At 37.4% G+C, this 16905-nt stretch overlaps 1 protein-coding gene across 2 annotated transcripts; it reads right to left on the bottom strand.

Moving 5' to 3' along the window:
- Positions 1 to 233: 233 nt before the first annotated feature.
- On the bottom strand, positions 234 to 15610 carry cog1 (component of oligomeric golgi complex 1). 2 transcript variants are annotated; one of them, XM_052140000.1, is made up of 14 exons: positions 15270 to 15610; positions 14448 to 14695; positions 14184 to 14365; positions 13761 to 13931; positions 12370 to 12526; positions 11865 to 12075; positions 7753 to 8535; positions 5089 to 5235; positions 4737 to 4898; positions 3246 to 3370; positions 3037 to 3145; positions 2735 to 2844; positions 1136 to 1217; positions 234 to 451 (listed from the first exon to the last, which is right to left on the bottom strand). In XM_052140000.1, exons 1-14 carry the CDS (start codon positions 15576 to 15578, stop codon positions 314 to 316), a joined length of 2934 nt encoding a protein of 977 aa, XP_051995960.1. In that variant the 5' UTR covers positions 15579 to 15610; the 3' UTR covers positions 234 to 313. The 2 variants fall into 2 exon arrangements, with proteins under 2 accessions (XP_051995960.1, XP_051995961.1); XM_052140001.1 differs by having other exon boundaries at positions 235 to 451; positions 14448 to 14692.
- Between the last annotated feature and the right edge of the window lie 1295 nt (positions 15611 to 16905).

The following is a 16905-nucleotide window of genomic DNA, read 5'->3' as shown; positions in this document are numbered from 1 at the left end:
CACTATTCAACATGTTACACAAGTGCCTATAACTGTATATATGGGTAAGGTAAAGTTAAAGTAAAATTAGTAAAAAATACAAAAAAGGTTATGATAAATAGGTTTAATTTTCAACCACGTTTTCTCTTTGATATGTTTTGCATTGCAATTTCTACTTACTGGTATATCATGAAATTCAATGGATTTTATGAAAAACACACAATACAGGACTCATTTTTACCTTTCAAAAAGTATTTTTATTACATTTATATATTATTTTACAGACTACTATATGTATGTTTAAAAAAAAAAAAAAAAGCTTTACAATAAAAGGTTATTTGGCCATGCCAGAAAGCCAGCCTAATTTAAAGAGAGAGGGGGCTGCAGATTCCTCTTCTTGATCGGCTAACTGCCTGAAAATATTTCCTGGGCGGAAGCTGTCCACTGGAACAGAAACAGAGGAGGGAGCCACCTAAAAGGATCGAAGAATAAAAACAAATCCACAGAAAAGCATTTAGAGATTGCCTTATAAACTGATTTGCATCTCATTATGTTGTGACACCACAACAGATAAATTGGGTACAGAGCTTTGAATAGTTGTTTACATAGTAAGAGCCAAAGCACTGATGTACAGATTTACATGCAGTTTTCTGGCCAGTCGCTGGAGATATTTGGTACATTCTACATGGTCTTTATTTTCTTGTATTATAGTATTAAGTTCAAAATATTCTGTTTGAAGATGCTAACAGTAAGTTACTGCTTAATAAATGCTCAAACACTGCTAAATATACAGAATATATCTAACTACTATGCAATTGGTTGCACTCACAAAGCATATCAGCTGATGCCATCAGTGAATTAAGTTTTGTAACTGCAAAACTATGCATTGCAAGCTCACTGCAAACAATATGCAACAGCACTACACAACAACATGACATCACCCTTCACCTTCAGATCCTGCAGCTCTTCTACTAGGTCTCGTAAAACTGTGAGCATTGGTAGAAAAGTCACTTATTTGCAAACCATGGTGACAAAACAAAACACATCTGATCTATTCTTCTATAAACATGAGAAGTCAATGGTTTACTTTTCTTGTAAACATACCAGTAGAGGTATTTAGGTAGTATACACAAACCAAAATGATTAACCATCTTACCAGTGGTCTAGTTATATCTGCTCCATGTGTGGCTGTTTTGGCTTTCCGTGAGTTTGTCATACTCAAAGGCAGCAAGCCAAACCTTGCAGTAAAGAATTCAAAATAGGTTAGTAAAAAGTGTTATGAAACTCAAATGTTACTTACATAAATATATTTTTATAATCTTGTAAAATACAATACATACAATAACATACATCTGTCATGGACACTTAATAATCCTACCTCATACACATCACACTTTTGATATATTACACTTGCACTATATTCACCTTTAACATAGATTTACACTGGAGGCCAAAAGTTTGTAATAATGTACAGATTTTGCTGTTTTGGAAGGAAATTGGTACTTTAATTCACCAAAGTGGAATTCATCTGATCACAAAGTATAGTCAGGACATTAATAATGTAAAAACAACACCATCACAATTTGAAAAAAAAGTTATTTTTGATCAAATCTAGACAGGCCTCATTTCCAGCAGCCATCACACCAACACCTTATCCTTGAGTAATAATGCTAAATTGCATATTTGGTACTAGAAAATCACTTGCCATTATATCAAACACTGCAAAATGAAGCTTAACATTGTCTTTGTGTTTGTTTCGGAGTTGTCACAGTATGCAATAGACTGGCATGTCTTAATGTCAATATTGGGTCAAAAATGGTATAAAAGAAACTGCTTTCTCTAGAAAGGCTATACAATGCTTGTTTAGTACACTACAGTCTTCAAAGTCAAAGGACAACTGGCTCTAACAAGAACAGAAAGAGATGTGGAAGGCCAAATGTACAACTAAACAAGAGGAAAGTACATCAGAATCTCTAGTTTGAGAAATAGATGCTTCACATGTCCTCAGCTGACATCTTCATTGAATTCTACCTGCTCAACACCAGTTTCATGTACAACAGTAAAGAGTTGGGGGTGCAGGCCTTATGGGAAGAATTGCAAAGAAAAAGACACTTTTGAAAGAGAAAAACAAAAAGAAAAGGTTAGAGTGGGCAAAGAAACACAGACATTGGACAACAGATATTTGGAAAACAGTGTTATGGATCTTAACCCCATTGAGCTTTTGTGGGATCAGCTAGACTGTAAGGTGTGTGAGAAGTGCCTGATAAGACAGCCACATCTACGGCAAGTGTTACAGGAAGTGTGGGGTGAAATGTCACCTGAGGATCTGGACAAACTGACAGCTGGAATGCCAAGAATCTGCAAAGCTGTCATTGCTGCACATGGATGATTTTTTGATGAGAACTCTTTGAAGTAGTTTAAGAAGTTCTGAATATTTTTTCAAATTATAACAGTTATTTTTCATGTTATTAATGTCCTGACTATACATTGTGAGCATTTGAATTTTATTTTGGTGAATAAAAGTACCAATTTATTTCCATAAGAGCAAAATTTTTAAATTATTCCAAACTTCCAATATGTATATTCCAATATGTATATGTATTTGTATACAGACACAGTCTTCTCATATTATTTGTAATATTCTAAATAAAAAAAGAAATGTATTATTTTGTTTCTGTTATGATAGTTCAAATGCACAGTTTAGGTTGGAGCGACTAAAGTAAAACTGTGTAAATGGTAAGAACTTTATATTCACCGGATCTGGCTGCTAGCTAAAGGAAGTATGTTGTATGGTTCCTGAGAGTTGATATTGTTGGTCCTAGAGGTAAACTGCTTCTCTGTGCCAGTTAACAACCCTAAAAGCACCTAGAAAGGACATGAGATGATTATCAGAATTCACCCAAGACAAAAAAATGTGTTCAACTGATAAAAGGTGACAGCCATGACAACAGGGTAATATGGAAATCTAAATCACATGAGAACTGGCACATTGAATGAGCCAATTAAACCTCAGGTTGTTTAAGGGTTAGCTGAAGACGTATAAATGGTAGTACTTACAGAGGTCCTCTGTGAGAGTCGGTTAAGGTTGCTGTTGAGATGTGGCGTGAAGACATCCAAGTCAAAAGGGTCTATGTGACTTTCTAGGGAGTCACAAACCTGCTGGATCCTTTAGCAAAACACCAGGAATAAAGGAAAAGTATAACATGTATGCTGGGCATGCTTATTCTTTCATATTATTGCAGACTGTTCTTGTGTTTACAGTTTACCTTGGGTCTTGCTGTGAGCGGGAGCTCCTGCCCTCTTCAAGGCGGGCCCCTAAAGTGGCATTGAGATACCGAAGGTCAAAAAGTAGCTGCAAAGCTCTGTTTTGGGTCATGGGCAGAGCTGCATCCTGGAGACAGACAGGGAGAAAAAAAGTGAGGGAAAGAATTTGTTTAACCCTTTAAGCTCCGAGGGTGTTTTTAAAAATGTCCTGTTGCAGTGGCATGCACAAAATTAAAGGCTTATAAAAATAAAAACAAAAACAAAGGGTCAACTGTTTGGCATAATTTTTAAATTGAATTTAAATAGATTTCTTTTTTTTTTTTTTTATGAAATAAATTCTGATGCATTCGGAGACTCTCAGCATAAGAGATGAAAAAAATAAAATAAAAAAAACACAAAAAATATAAAACAAATTAAAATCACAAAAAACATTTTTTCCCTTATTTTTCTGATTTGACATGATAGGTGTAAATAAGGTAACTCTTCCCAATAATATAAAATATAACTGAGAAAATGTTGTGTTGAATCAACAAAGCAATCAAAAGTTATAGCATTACAAATATAATTTATCGTAGTGTAAAAAATGTCTATAAGTGACCAAAAGTCTCTGAAAAAAATAAAAAACATAATTGTACATAAGAACTAATTACACATCCAAACACAATGACTAAAGGTATGCTCTCTCTCCAAAGTATGCAGGCATGAGTGACAAGATCTCTTTCAGTTCCATTCAGTTTCATTTGAGCCATCGAGTCTGTCGTGTTCTTGGCGCCATCTTCTGGTGGCCATTTGTAATTAGAGTGAACAATCCTCTCTGGCCATATTTGGATGACTTCTACCTCTGGTTTCAGTGATCTGAATCCTAATAAGATTAGTTTAGCATTCCACAACGCTAAACAACATACTACACCATTTCCGACGAAGTCATCTGATCTAGGAAAGCTAACTTTTTTTTTTTTTTTTTTTTTTGCCACTTTGTGTGGATTATCTAATGATGTATGCATCCGATTACTTTGTGTGTGGGCTCGTTTTAAAGATAATAACCTACTGTAAGTAAGGGTATATTTTATGTTCTGTTTATTTTTTTAGAAGATGTAAGTGAAAATGCGCCTTTTAAGCAACCAGTTTAAATGTATTATGTATGTCAATTATATGTACTTGGCTATTAATCGCTATATTTTTTGTCTGTGAGTAAAACAAATAGACTGGTTGTATTCTACTTTTTAAGTGCTTTCCAACGCTATATGACACATGGCTATTTGATCAGTTTGATGTTTTAACCGATTACAATAATATGTACAGAGCAAAAGTATACATAACTTATCAAACGTTTTGGTCATAATGGTCATGCATTGTTAAGAGATTCTAAGCTTTAAAACTACACATATTTGTGTTAGTCAAGACTGTAGTTAATAATATTTTGATTTGATTTAATTTTTAATAAAGAGCAACAGGTAAGAATGTGTAAGAGAGATTTTGACCTTTTCCCTCACCTTGCTTTGTGTGTCCCAAGTGAGTTTTTCGTACTCACTCACCACCATGCCTAGACATCCCCGCAAGATGTCCAACAGAGTGACCTTTGGTAATGCATGACCTCCGACCCTATTGACCTCAAGGCACAGATGGAAGAGTAAGGATTGAACATACCACGAGGGCTGTAGAGAGAAGAAAAAGGACAATTTTAGTCATTCATTTTTTTTGTATTAATATGGTTATATTCTCACTATTCATTAAACAATATCAACATTTTAGTTTATGTTACCATGCAATATCACAAAACATTTGCAGCCCAAACTACATAAAAGTATTTATAAGTGATAAAAACAGGACAAATTTAGCTGTTACCTGTACAGGGAGGCGTATTTTAGACATTATATTATTTCCTGACTCAGTCTCTTCTGGTATCTCAAGCTCCTCCCAATTTGTTGCAGTGCCCAGAATGGAGCCAGCTGTTCCTGCATGTAGAGTTGTAGCAAAGCTGCCTACAAGTGCCTAAAAATTAATTAATACTTTTTTAGACAAACCTTGTACACTTGTAAGCCTCACCCTAAATCCCATTGAACTATAAACATCAGATTTATTTCACAAAGTCTGCATCCAGGGATAATTCACCCTAAAATGAAAATTCTGTCATCATTTACTCACCCTCGCGTCGTTCCAAACTCATATGACTTTCTCTCTTCTGTGGAACGCAATAGGAGATTTTATTAGACAGAATGACAGCCTCAATCACCATTCACTTTCATTGTATGGAAAACAGATGCAATGAAAGTGAATAGTGACTGAGAAACACACTGCCTAACAACTTCTTTTTTTGTTCCTTGAAAAGTCATACAGGTTTGGAACAACAAGAGGGTAAGTAAATTATGATAGATTTTTCATTTTTAGGTGAACTATCATCCATTTCCCATGAACAGTGTTGGGTGTAATTCAAATAAAAATTAATTAGTTACTGTAATCCAATTACTTTTTAGACACAAAAAAGTAGTGTAATCATTCAGTAGTGGATCCTGGCATAGGCGATATAGGCAGGCACCTAGGGCGGCAATGCTCTCTGGGGAGGAATGACAGGGTACCTGATCGATTGCCCCTGCACAGAGTACGCAAGATCGCAATGGGAGAAAGGTGCCCAGAATTGTGCCATCCCATCCCTGGCTCACAATGGGTGAAAGGTGCCTCAAATAATTCCACCATTTAAGATGTGAAAGTGGAGCTATAGAATAAAAACTTTTATTAAATATTTACCTGTTTCTCACCCACACATATTATGTTTCTTCTGAAGACATTGATTTAACCACTGAGTCTTATGGATTACTTTAATGCTTCCTTTATGTGCTTTTTGTAGCTTTAAAGTTCTAACCAACATTTACTTACATTGTATGGACCTACAAAGCTGAGATATTCTTCTAAATATGTTTTCATTTGTGTTCAGCAGAAGAAAGAATGCCATACACATCTGCCATACAAAAATCACATGTACATAAGTATTCACAGCCTTTGCTCAATACTTTGTTGAAGCACCTTTGGCACCAATTACAGCCTCAAGTCTTTTTGTGTATGATGCTACAAGCTTGGCACACCAATTGTTGGGAAGTTTCTCCCATTCTTCTTTGCAGGACCTCTCAAGCTCCATCAGGTTGGATGATGAGCGTCAGTGCACAGCCATTTTCAGATCTCTCCAGAGATGTTCAATCGGGTTCAAGTCTGGGCTCTGGCTGGGCCACTCAAGAACATTCACAGAGTTGTCCCGTAACCACTCCTTTGTTATCTTGGCAGTGTGCTTTGAGTCGTTTTTCTGTTGGAAGATGAACCTTCACCCCAGTCTGAGGTCCAGAGCGCTCTGGAGCAGATTTTCATCAAGGATGTCTCTGTACATTGCTGCATTCATCTTTCCCTTGATCCTGATTAGTCTCCCAGTTCCTGCCACTGAAAAACATCCCCACAGCATGATGCTGCCACCACCATGCTTCACTGTAGGGATGGTATTGGACAGGTGATGAGCGGTGCCTGGTTTCCTCCAGACATGACACTTGCCATTCAGGCCAAAGAGTTCAATCTTTTGTTTCTCATGGTCTGAGAGACCGTCAAGTGCCTTTTATTGATTAGTGGCTTCCATCTGACCACTCTACCATACAGGCCTGATTGGTGGAGTGCTGCAGAGATGGTTGTTCTTCTGGAAGGTTCTCCTCTCTCCACAGAGAAACGCTGGAGGTCTGTCAGAGTGACCATCGGTTTCTTGATCATCTCCCTGACTAAGGCCCTTCTCCCCCGATTGTTCAGTTTGGCCGGGTGGCCAGCTCTATGAAGATTCCTGGTGGGTCCAAACTTCCATTTATGGATGATGGAGGCCACAGTGCTCATTGGGACATTCAATGCTGCAGAAATGTTTCTGTACCCTTCCCCAGATCTGTGCCTCGATAAAATCCTGTTGCAGAGGACTACAGACAATTCCTTGGACTTCATGGCTTGGTTTGTGCTCTGACATGCACAAACTGTTAACTGTGGGACCTTATATAGACTTGTGTTTGCCTTTCCAAATCATGTCCAATCAACTGAATTTACCACAGGTGACTCCAATCAAGTTGTAGAAACATCTCAAGGATGATCAGTGGAAACAGAACTCACCAGAGCTCAATTTTGAGTGTCATGGCAAAGGCTGTGAATACTTATGTACATGTGATTTTTTTTTTTTTTTTTTAATAAATTTGCACAGATTTCAAACAAACCTTTTTCTCATTGTCATTATGGGGTATTGTTTGTAGAATTTTGAGGAAAATAAGGAATTTAATACATTTTGGAATATGACTGTAACATAACAAAATGTGGAAAAAGTGAAGCGCTGTGAATACTTTCCGGATGCACTGTAACTAATTAGTAATTTGTTGTGGCTTACTATTTTTAAGTGACTTACCCAACTCTGCCCATTATGTAATATGTGTTACTTTCTATATGTGTAATACATGTTTTTAGCCAACCAGAACTCTTAAATAAGAGTCTTAATGGCCTTACCTTGGTGAGTGCAGAGCTCCATATACCGTAGGCCTCCATGCTGCAAGATAGAAGTTCATCTTTCAGATGGCACCACTTAACTTGTGCTGGGCTGACCTCTGCTGTCTTTGCTGCGCTACCTTTGCCCAACTTCTTGCCCTGTCGCGGTGTGCCTCTGTTCACAGGATCCATACCCCCCTGCTTCCCCAGGATGCATTGTTTCAGACTGAGGCACAACTCCCCCATTGACTGGCACAGTCTCGCCATAAAAAGTACTGCACTTAACTCGCTGGTGCTCTTGGACTTATCCTGGGCATTAGCGAGCTCAGAGCGCACATTGCCAAGGATGTCCCTAACGCACTCCAGGCAGTGGTCTCGAAGAATGTCCTCCACTGCTCCAGCATCCTTAAAGCGGTTAATAGGGGATGTAGTTGCTACTGGGACAATGTCTGATGTCTCCTTGTTATTTTCAGAGGGCAAGTAGTGCTGAAGATCATCTAGTTTGGCTTTGAGCTTGGAGTCCAGGCTGGAGCAGAACATTTGGACACACGGGGTGAGGGCCTGGGTCTTCATGGACAGGCCGCTCTTCTGCTGGGGGTTTCGTTGGGATACACTCACCCAAGCTGCATCGCTAAGGAGATCCCCTTGCGACTCGGACCATAGGAAAGCAGCGACATCGCTCTCGTACTGCGCCCCTCTGCTGAAACTTCCAGTGCATGTCTGGCTTTGTAGATCCCGCAGCGCCGATGACAAGAGCTGTCTGGAGCTGCTGGAGATCCCTTGTGTGCCCTCCTGTGTGACTGCCTAGAAAGAGAAAGGGATAAAAAGTAATGAAGTAAAGCGGTTACAAGCAATCGAGTGGAGCATGGCATCAGCAATGCAAAGTTCATGTGCTCGATTCCCAGTGAATAGGCGAGGGAATCAGCAGAGTGGCAATACAATAATATTATGATTGTTTATGTTTAATGAAACTGTTATATACTGCAAGCTTTGGTCCCACATTATATATGGTGTCTTTAACTACTATGTACTAGCATTAAAATACAAGCAATAGATGTTTTTCAGCAAAATTCCCACAAGATTCACATTTAGGAGCAGGGTTAGGGGTAAGAGTTAGGGTTTAAGGTAAGGGGTAAGTTTAACAGTGTAACTACAGATGTAATTAAATGCAGGTACTTTAAATGTAAGTACAATGCAACATGTGCAGAATAAGTACATTGTTTCAAATGCTTAAGTACATAGTAATTAAAGAGACCAAAAATAAAGTGGGTCCTAAACTTTAACTCACTTGTTTCTCATTTAAGTTCAGTGGACTTTGGTGCTTTACATTATCGTAGAGCCGTAGAAGTAGCATAGGCATGTCAAGTAGCATAGGCATACCTTGGTGCAGCTTGTTTATCATTCACATAAAATCTGGCAAAACATCATACAAGTTAAAGACTTATATTCTTAACAGGTTCTTAGTTTGCATTTGGATCAAATAGAAATATTTAAGTTTTTGTTGACCTAGTAATATGCATAGTCTTCTCACACACTTGCTTTAACTAAGGGTGCTTTCACACTAGCACGTTTGGTGCGTACCCGGGGACAAATTACGTCAAAGTTTGGATAATGTGAATGCTGTTTTCTGAACTCAGGTGCGCACACACAAACTGCACCCGGGTCTGCTTGAAAAGGTGGTCTGTGGTACGGTTCATGTGAACTTCAGTACGGTTCGCTGCTGATATGAACACAATCATACCAAATCGCAGAATTGAACTGCTTGTAATGATGTATAATTTGTGTCTTTGCAGGCTTGCGATCGCAATTATTATGGGAATGCATTTCTCATACTTTCTTGTGTCCAAATTAGGGCTGTCAATCGACTGCAATTTTTTATCTAATTAATTACATGATGTCCCGATTAATTAATCGCGATTAATCGCATATATAAATATTTGCTGAGGAAGCCCCTCATATAACAATAATTTTATATATAATGATTAAATAATTATACATAGTTATCTTTAAATATTAAAAAAATTATATATATATATATATATATATTCAGATAATTATAATGCATAACATTCTTGTGGCAGAAGAGTCAATCATTGATAAGACAATACAAAAAGCGGGTTTAGAATACAATGTATTGTTTACTACCATATTATTGAACATAAGTCAATCATTAGCATACAGTTCACAGCAATCCATTTCACAAGTGATTTTGTCAATCCGTTGGAGATTTATTATGAGGGCTTGTTTAAGAACCCGTCAATTTACACTTGCGTCAGACATGCTTGTGCAGCGTCTCGGGTACGTTGCGTCATAAACATAACATTTTTAGGTCACTGTGTCAAATTAAATATAGTTTAATAATTACAACACATATAGAGATCCCTTAGTTCGAATTTGCGCTCCATCAAATATTTTGAATGCAAGAACGTAACGCATGTTTGTGTTGTTCGGTCTGCTGGATGGTTGTTTTCTTCACTGTATAAACTGTGTGTTGCAAATACAGCTGAAGTTTCACTTACTGCCCTCTTGGCATTTCTCAGGAATCTTCCTTATTACAATCCGGGGGCATTGCGGTTAATTGCGTTCATTTTTTTTTACGCGTTATTTGTAATAAAATTAATCGCACTGAATTAAAGCGTTAAATTGACAGCCCTAGTTCAAATACATTGACTTCAGAGAGCAGTTCACATTCTTCACATCACTTGCAATGCATCCGCAAGTTCGCGGCAGACAAACACTAATATTCATCACATCATTGCACATTCTGTGGAATATAAACACAAGTGTTGTTTTGTGCAGGGCAAGTTTTCATGGTAAATCCAAAGAGACAAACTTTAAAACGACTTAACACAGTGACGTCTTCTCAAGTTGTTATCTAGTTACAGCGGTAAACAGCTGCTGATTATACTCAGATCGATAATGTAATCGGACCACGGTTAGGACCCATTTAATATGAAGTGAACACAGACCAGCGTGGGCAGCAGGATATAGGGAGGAAATGAACTTGGGTTTGGTCCAAACAATCGAACCATGTGTTTAAGTAACCTAAAAATAATTATCCTTTACAGTACTTTGAGGAAAAATATTGTGATACAAATGTTTTCCTCCCACCTCTACCAGGGAACACACACTGATAAAATGTATACCTTGAATGCACTGCAAGTAAATTTGACTAAATGTATCTGCCAAACAGGGCTGGGGAGTAAGGGAATAGATTATGCATTTAAAATGCAAAATATTAGTAACTCGATTTCACTACAGTTACAATTTTAATCGTTTCCTAATCAGAATACAGTTACATTCAAAAATCAGTTTGATTACTGATGAGATTACTTTGCATTTTATTGTCTTTTGTTCCATTTAATATTTAGCACTTTCAGATGGAAAACATTTATACATATAAATGATGCGATCCAAAGTGCATTTGAACAGCGGTGAAACACTTTCTTATGATGTGTTACATTCCTACAAGCAGACAGAGAAATAAGTTTAAAATAAGTTTGGAGCAGAAGCAACAGAAATAAACCTTGTGTATATTGTCAGCTTTATGCTAAGCTTAAATGCTATTTCTAGCCATTTTACATGCACATGTTACTAGGCACGATCATATTTGTTTTTATCAAGACAACCCACATTAGATCATACATTTTATTTATTTTTCTGTAGTAAGACCTTTGATATTAGGGCAAAAATCTTATTCTTGGTGAATTTTTTAAAAAATGTTTTTCTGTAAAATAATATCTAAAAATCCTTAAAACAAGATCAATTTGTTTTATCTTGTTTGAAAAGCAACACTGCATAAGATATTTATGTTTTTCAGAGAATGTCTTTGTATTTTGAGTTTTTATAGTCAAACCAAGTGAAAAAAAAAATCTACCAGTGCTGAAGAAGTAATCCAAAGTATTTAGAATACGTTAATGAGCTTGAGTAATCTAACGGAATATGCTACAAATTATATTTTACAGCATGTTTTCTGTAATCTGTAGTGGAATACATTTAAAAAGTAACCCTCCCAAACCCTGCAGCCAAATTAATAAATGTAAATAAGATGTTTATCTCGCCATCTTGTAAGACAAACTCACACATTGCTTACCTATCAGACTAGTTAAACTGGTTGAATTTCTTGTGAGTACCTGGAGTCGTTGGAGGAAGAGTTGCTGTAAAAGGTCATCCCACAGGGCAAGAGGTCGCTCGAGGAGGCACTGGCACACTGTGCTCCAGTGCTGGCTGATGAATTCACTACTGAGCAGCTCGCACACAGTATCTCTGATTGCTGCTAGACCCTTCAGACTCTTGACATAGACCAGCAGGCTGTTAACTCCACTGCGGATATCCTCCTTACAGCTATTAAAAGAAAAATCAGTATTTAAAATAAATGATGCGAGAAATTCTAAAATTCAAAACTAATTTATGGGTGAAAAATGAATTTAATTATGAATTTATCTGTGGCACACAAATGGAGATTTTAGACAGTCACCATTCACTTACACTCCATCTTTCTTTCATAAAATACATCACCTTTTGTATTCCATGGAAGAAATAAAGTCATATGAATTGGGGGGATACAAATATGAAGGTGAGTAAATGCTGACAGAATTTCATTTTTGGGAGTCCTGTCCATTTAAGGATGACACATACGTATCAATCCACTGCTGCAGTGTGTCTCTGAGCTGCTCCCTCTGTATAGGTTGTGCTAGTGTCCGAAGAGCAGGCTGGAAGTTCATCACTGAAGGAGGGAGGTGTTTAAACCAGCTGCCTGTGCTCATCTCCATGTCTAGAACCGTCTTCTCTTTCCCTGGAGCACAAAATCACAAAACCCTTCTTGTTATTACATGACTTCTAATTGAAGACATTGAAGATATTCTTCAATTAGAAAGAAAATCTAAACATACAATGCTATGGATATTTGGAAGAGTTGAATCATCAACCGATATTTTGCTAACGTTTGGAGTGATAACTATGCTTGATTAACCGATTACAGAAGCATTCATTCCACTGAGTATCAGTTCCAAAATGTACTGACATCCTTTTCAGTTCTGATTATATTTTTGTATTGAATATGGAGAAAATATTGTGTAAAATATTGTCTCATTTACTCACCCTCATGCCATCCCAGATGTGTAAGTCTTCTTTCTTCTGCAGAACACGAACAAATATTTTTAGAAGTATATTTCAGCTCTGTAGGTCCAAACAATGCAAGTGAATGGTGACTAAAACTTTTAAGCTAAAAAAAGCACATATATGCAGCACTAAAGTAATCCATTAGAATCCAGTGGTTTAACCCATGTCTTCTAAAGTGATCCAATTTTTTTTTTGGGATAAGAACAGACCAAAATATAACTCAATATTTACTAGAAATCTTGAGATCAGCGGTCTCCTTGGTGATCATTATTTCAAGCTTGATTACTCTTATTATAGCTCCAACTAGCACTCTGTGCATGGGTCAAGCACTAGGAAATGTAATTGAGCTTGAAATCATGATCATATCTAGACACTCCAATGTTAGGATTTACACTGAAATAAATATATATATATATAGGATCGCTTCAGAAGAGAAAGATTAAAACCACTGGAGTATTATGATTACTTTTATGCTGTCTTTATGTGCTTTTTGGAGCTTCAAAGTTTTAGTCCCAATTCACTTGCATTGTATGGACCTACAGAGCTAAGATATTTTTCTAAAAATCTTAGTTTGTATTTAGGAGAAGACAGAATGTCATAAACATCTGGGATGGCATGAGGATGAGTAAATGATGAGGTTTTTTTGGGTGAACTATCCCTTTACAAAAATACAACCTTATTCTAAAGTGTTGCTCATTTATTTTACGCAGTTTTGAGCATATCTTTTTTTCCCTTTCATTAAATTGTATTTTACATATCAGCCATCCAGCTCTCTAGATCGGTATCTGCCATTAAAACATATTAGTCAACCACTAAATATTATATCAGTGCATGCATTTCTGTCAAGGCAAAAATGAGGAATTTGTTCTTTTAAGCATTACTATTTTAACATCAATCCACTATCTCACCAGTGGATGTCGTGGAGGTTACATTTTCCAAGGTGGTGAAAAGTAGGCCACAGCCCAAACCAGTATCGGACATTTGGCCCTCCGTAGGAACATAAAACACAGCGTAAGCCTGGAACAGAGTGGTGACCAGCAGCTCCACCAAAGAACAAACCTGTGCTTTAACACCAGCACCTAAGAGAAGAATGACATTACAAAAACAACAATGAAGTGCAAATGCAATTATGTATTCAGATCAACTAAGAATAAATGTTTTATTTTTGGTTTTGAGTCTATCAGTCAATAACAATATAATAGTACAAGCTCTTGTATGTCATAAGCCAAAAGGAACTGCATGCATGTCTGCTGTATTCATTTAGATACATTTTGAGTTTGGATTTATATTCATAAAATGAACCAAAGGACAGCTTTGTATTGAAAACAAACCATGCTGAGGCTGATTTAGCAGTTGCTGAATGGATGCTTTTCTAGCCAGCAGGAAATCAGCAAGTGCCTGGCGAGGAGAGCTGTCCTCCAGGAGCATGGTGGAGACCAGCGCTTCAGCGATCGCCTGATCAGACACTGCTCTGCCACGCAGTACAGTTTTGCTGTCCAATAAGATTGTAGACCTAGACATAAAGATGGAAAGCTCTTGAAAAGATCAAAACAAAAGCACAAGGTGCATCAGAAAATCATTGGAATCGAACGTACCTGAAGTGACCAGCAGCTGCTACCTGCCGCACCAGGACGGGGAAGCGAGAGAGTACGGGGCTGTACTGATGTCCTCCTCCCTCCAAGTGTAACTGTCTGTGAAGGTGACAGCACATCAGGTAGAGCTGTGTGGCTTGCAGGTACTGTGAGGACTCCATGGCGCTCCAGATCCGCTCAGGAATTTCCAGAAGTAGCTTTATCTGTGATGCCATTGTGTAGAATTTATCCTGGGACTGTTTCTGACCCTGCTGGGAATAAATACACATCATATAGAAGTCACTGAATTACTTGACACTATAAATGTCTCAATACCTTGTGAACTGGCCTCCTAGACAACACCTTTAAGCATCATAGGCAGTTTTGAGACACAGCCCGAAACTGTCACATAACGTAATTTGATAAAACAATTGTCTGAAAATGGATAGTTCACCCAAACATGAATATGTTGTCATACTTAAATAATTCTTGTGTTATTCCAAACTCACAGGATTTTCTTTATCTGTGGTACACAAAAGGAGATGTTAGGTAGGATGTTATAGTCTGAGAGCTTCAGTCACCATTCACATTCATTGTATGTAAAGAAAAGATGCAATGGAAGTGAATTGCGACTGAGGCTAATATTCTGCCTAACATCTCTTCTGTCATGCAGAAAGATAGAAAGTCATATGGGGTTGGAACAATACGAGGTTGAATAAATAATGAAATAATTTTAATTTTGGGTGAACTATCCCTTTAAAACCATTCAAATCAGTCATACTCAGAACTTTTAAAGGTAAAGGTTTGCACTTGTATAAAGACAGTCAACCAAGCATAAGATCCTACCTCTGCTTTGCAACTGGCCTGAGGGGTGTGTTTCCCCTGCTTCAGTTTATGGCAGTACTGATACATGTCCTGAATGGACCGAACGACACTTTCTGAGCACTGTCTCATCTCACCGATCGTGTCAGCAGCATCGATCAGATCCCGGTATCGTTCACCAACCATCTGTCGAAGTTCCTCCTTCTTCTGCTCTATCTCTCCCCGCACTTTCCTCTCGACAACGCGAATCTCATCGGTACTGTACCTTTCAAATAAAACGGTAGGGTCTTTAATTTCTGAAACCCTCAGAGACTGGGCCGGTACCGTAGCCATCTCTTTAAAACTCAACTGAACTGGAGAATTAAAAACCCGGAAGCAGGAAAAAGAGTCCCTTCCACGTAAACAAAGCGTCAGAGGTCATTGCTCACATCTTGCTCGAAAAACGCAGCTCAACTGTAGGTTCAGTGAGACAGCGACTCTATGCGTGAATGATCGCTACTGCAAAGAACGGCAAAAAAAAAAAAAAAAAACTGCAAAGGTTCTCGTTTCAAGGCTCCACCGGAGGTCGCATGTGTTGGCCGCATACGTCATCGAGGCTGTCTCGTTTCAGAAAAGCGAGTAGGACTCTGTAAAATTTAAAATGTTAGAGATTTAATTTAACTGACGCCTGGAGAGTTAAGCATCCTCATAACACAATCTTTACCTGGTCTAAAGGTCTATTCAAGGTCTAAACAATAGAATAGATCTCACTTAAGTGTTACTGTTTTATCTACCCCTCTTACTGATCACAAAGCGATACAAATTAATATTGATTTATTGCCAATACCTTCTGATAAATTACATAAAATAAATTACAAAACTCAATAGTTCAATACTGAAACATGATATAGTTATTTCAGATTAAGAAATAGATTAAAATCTTTTGGACTAAAGCCGAAGCAGAACACATTTATGGTAAACAATATGAATTGTTTACATTTGAAACATTGAAAAAGTTTTTTAGAAAGTATAATAGTAATGTCTTAAAAAAAATCTCTATCCAAAAACATTATTCATCAGTTGAGAATAGGTCATTCTGTCTCTGATGACCCAAAAGAGATTGCTGAATATTGTTCAGAGTTCTATAAAAAGCTTTATAGCAGTCAGTTCATAGACACTGTAGCATTACATGTATTAGTGCCTGTGTGATAAGACTTTTTGTGACAGCCCTATTACATTGAAAGAGAGGTCCTTGAATCGATCAACATCAATAAATCACCAGGTGTAGATGGGATTACATCAGAATTGTATCAGACCTTTGCAAAAGAATTGGCTCCTTTTCTGTTAGAGGAAATCTATGAAAGTATTCGTGAAGGTGCTCTCCTTCATACCTTAATGCAAAGCTTAATAACTCTTATTCCTAAACCTAAGAAATACTTTTTACTAATAGACAATTGGCATCCGATTAGTCTTCTAAATTGTGATTACAAAATTATCGCGACAATCTTTGCAAAATGTTTAAAAACCATTCTTGAGGATGTAATAGATGAAATTCAGTCTGGGTTTATGAAAGAGGGACACATATCAAACAATATTCGGTTGGTACTTGATCTTTTAGATTACTCAGATTTAGTGAATGATGATGACTACATTTTATTTCTGGACTTTTATAAAGCGTCGA

Source organism: Xyrauchen texanus, chromosome 12 (assembly GCF_025860055.1).
Source record: "Xyrauchen texanus isolate HMW12.3.18 chromosome 12, RBS_HiC_50CHRs, whole genome shotgun sequence".
Taxonomy (NCBI): domain Eukaryota; kingdom Metazoa; phylum Chordata; class Actinopteri; order Cypriniformes; family Catostomidae; genus Xyrauchen; species Xyrauchen texanus.
The sequence above is the reverse complement of the archived record's forward strand: the minus strand, read 5'-3'. Positions and strand labels throughout refer to the sequence as shown.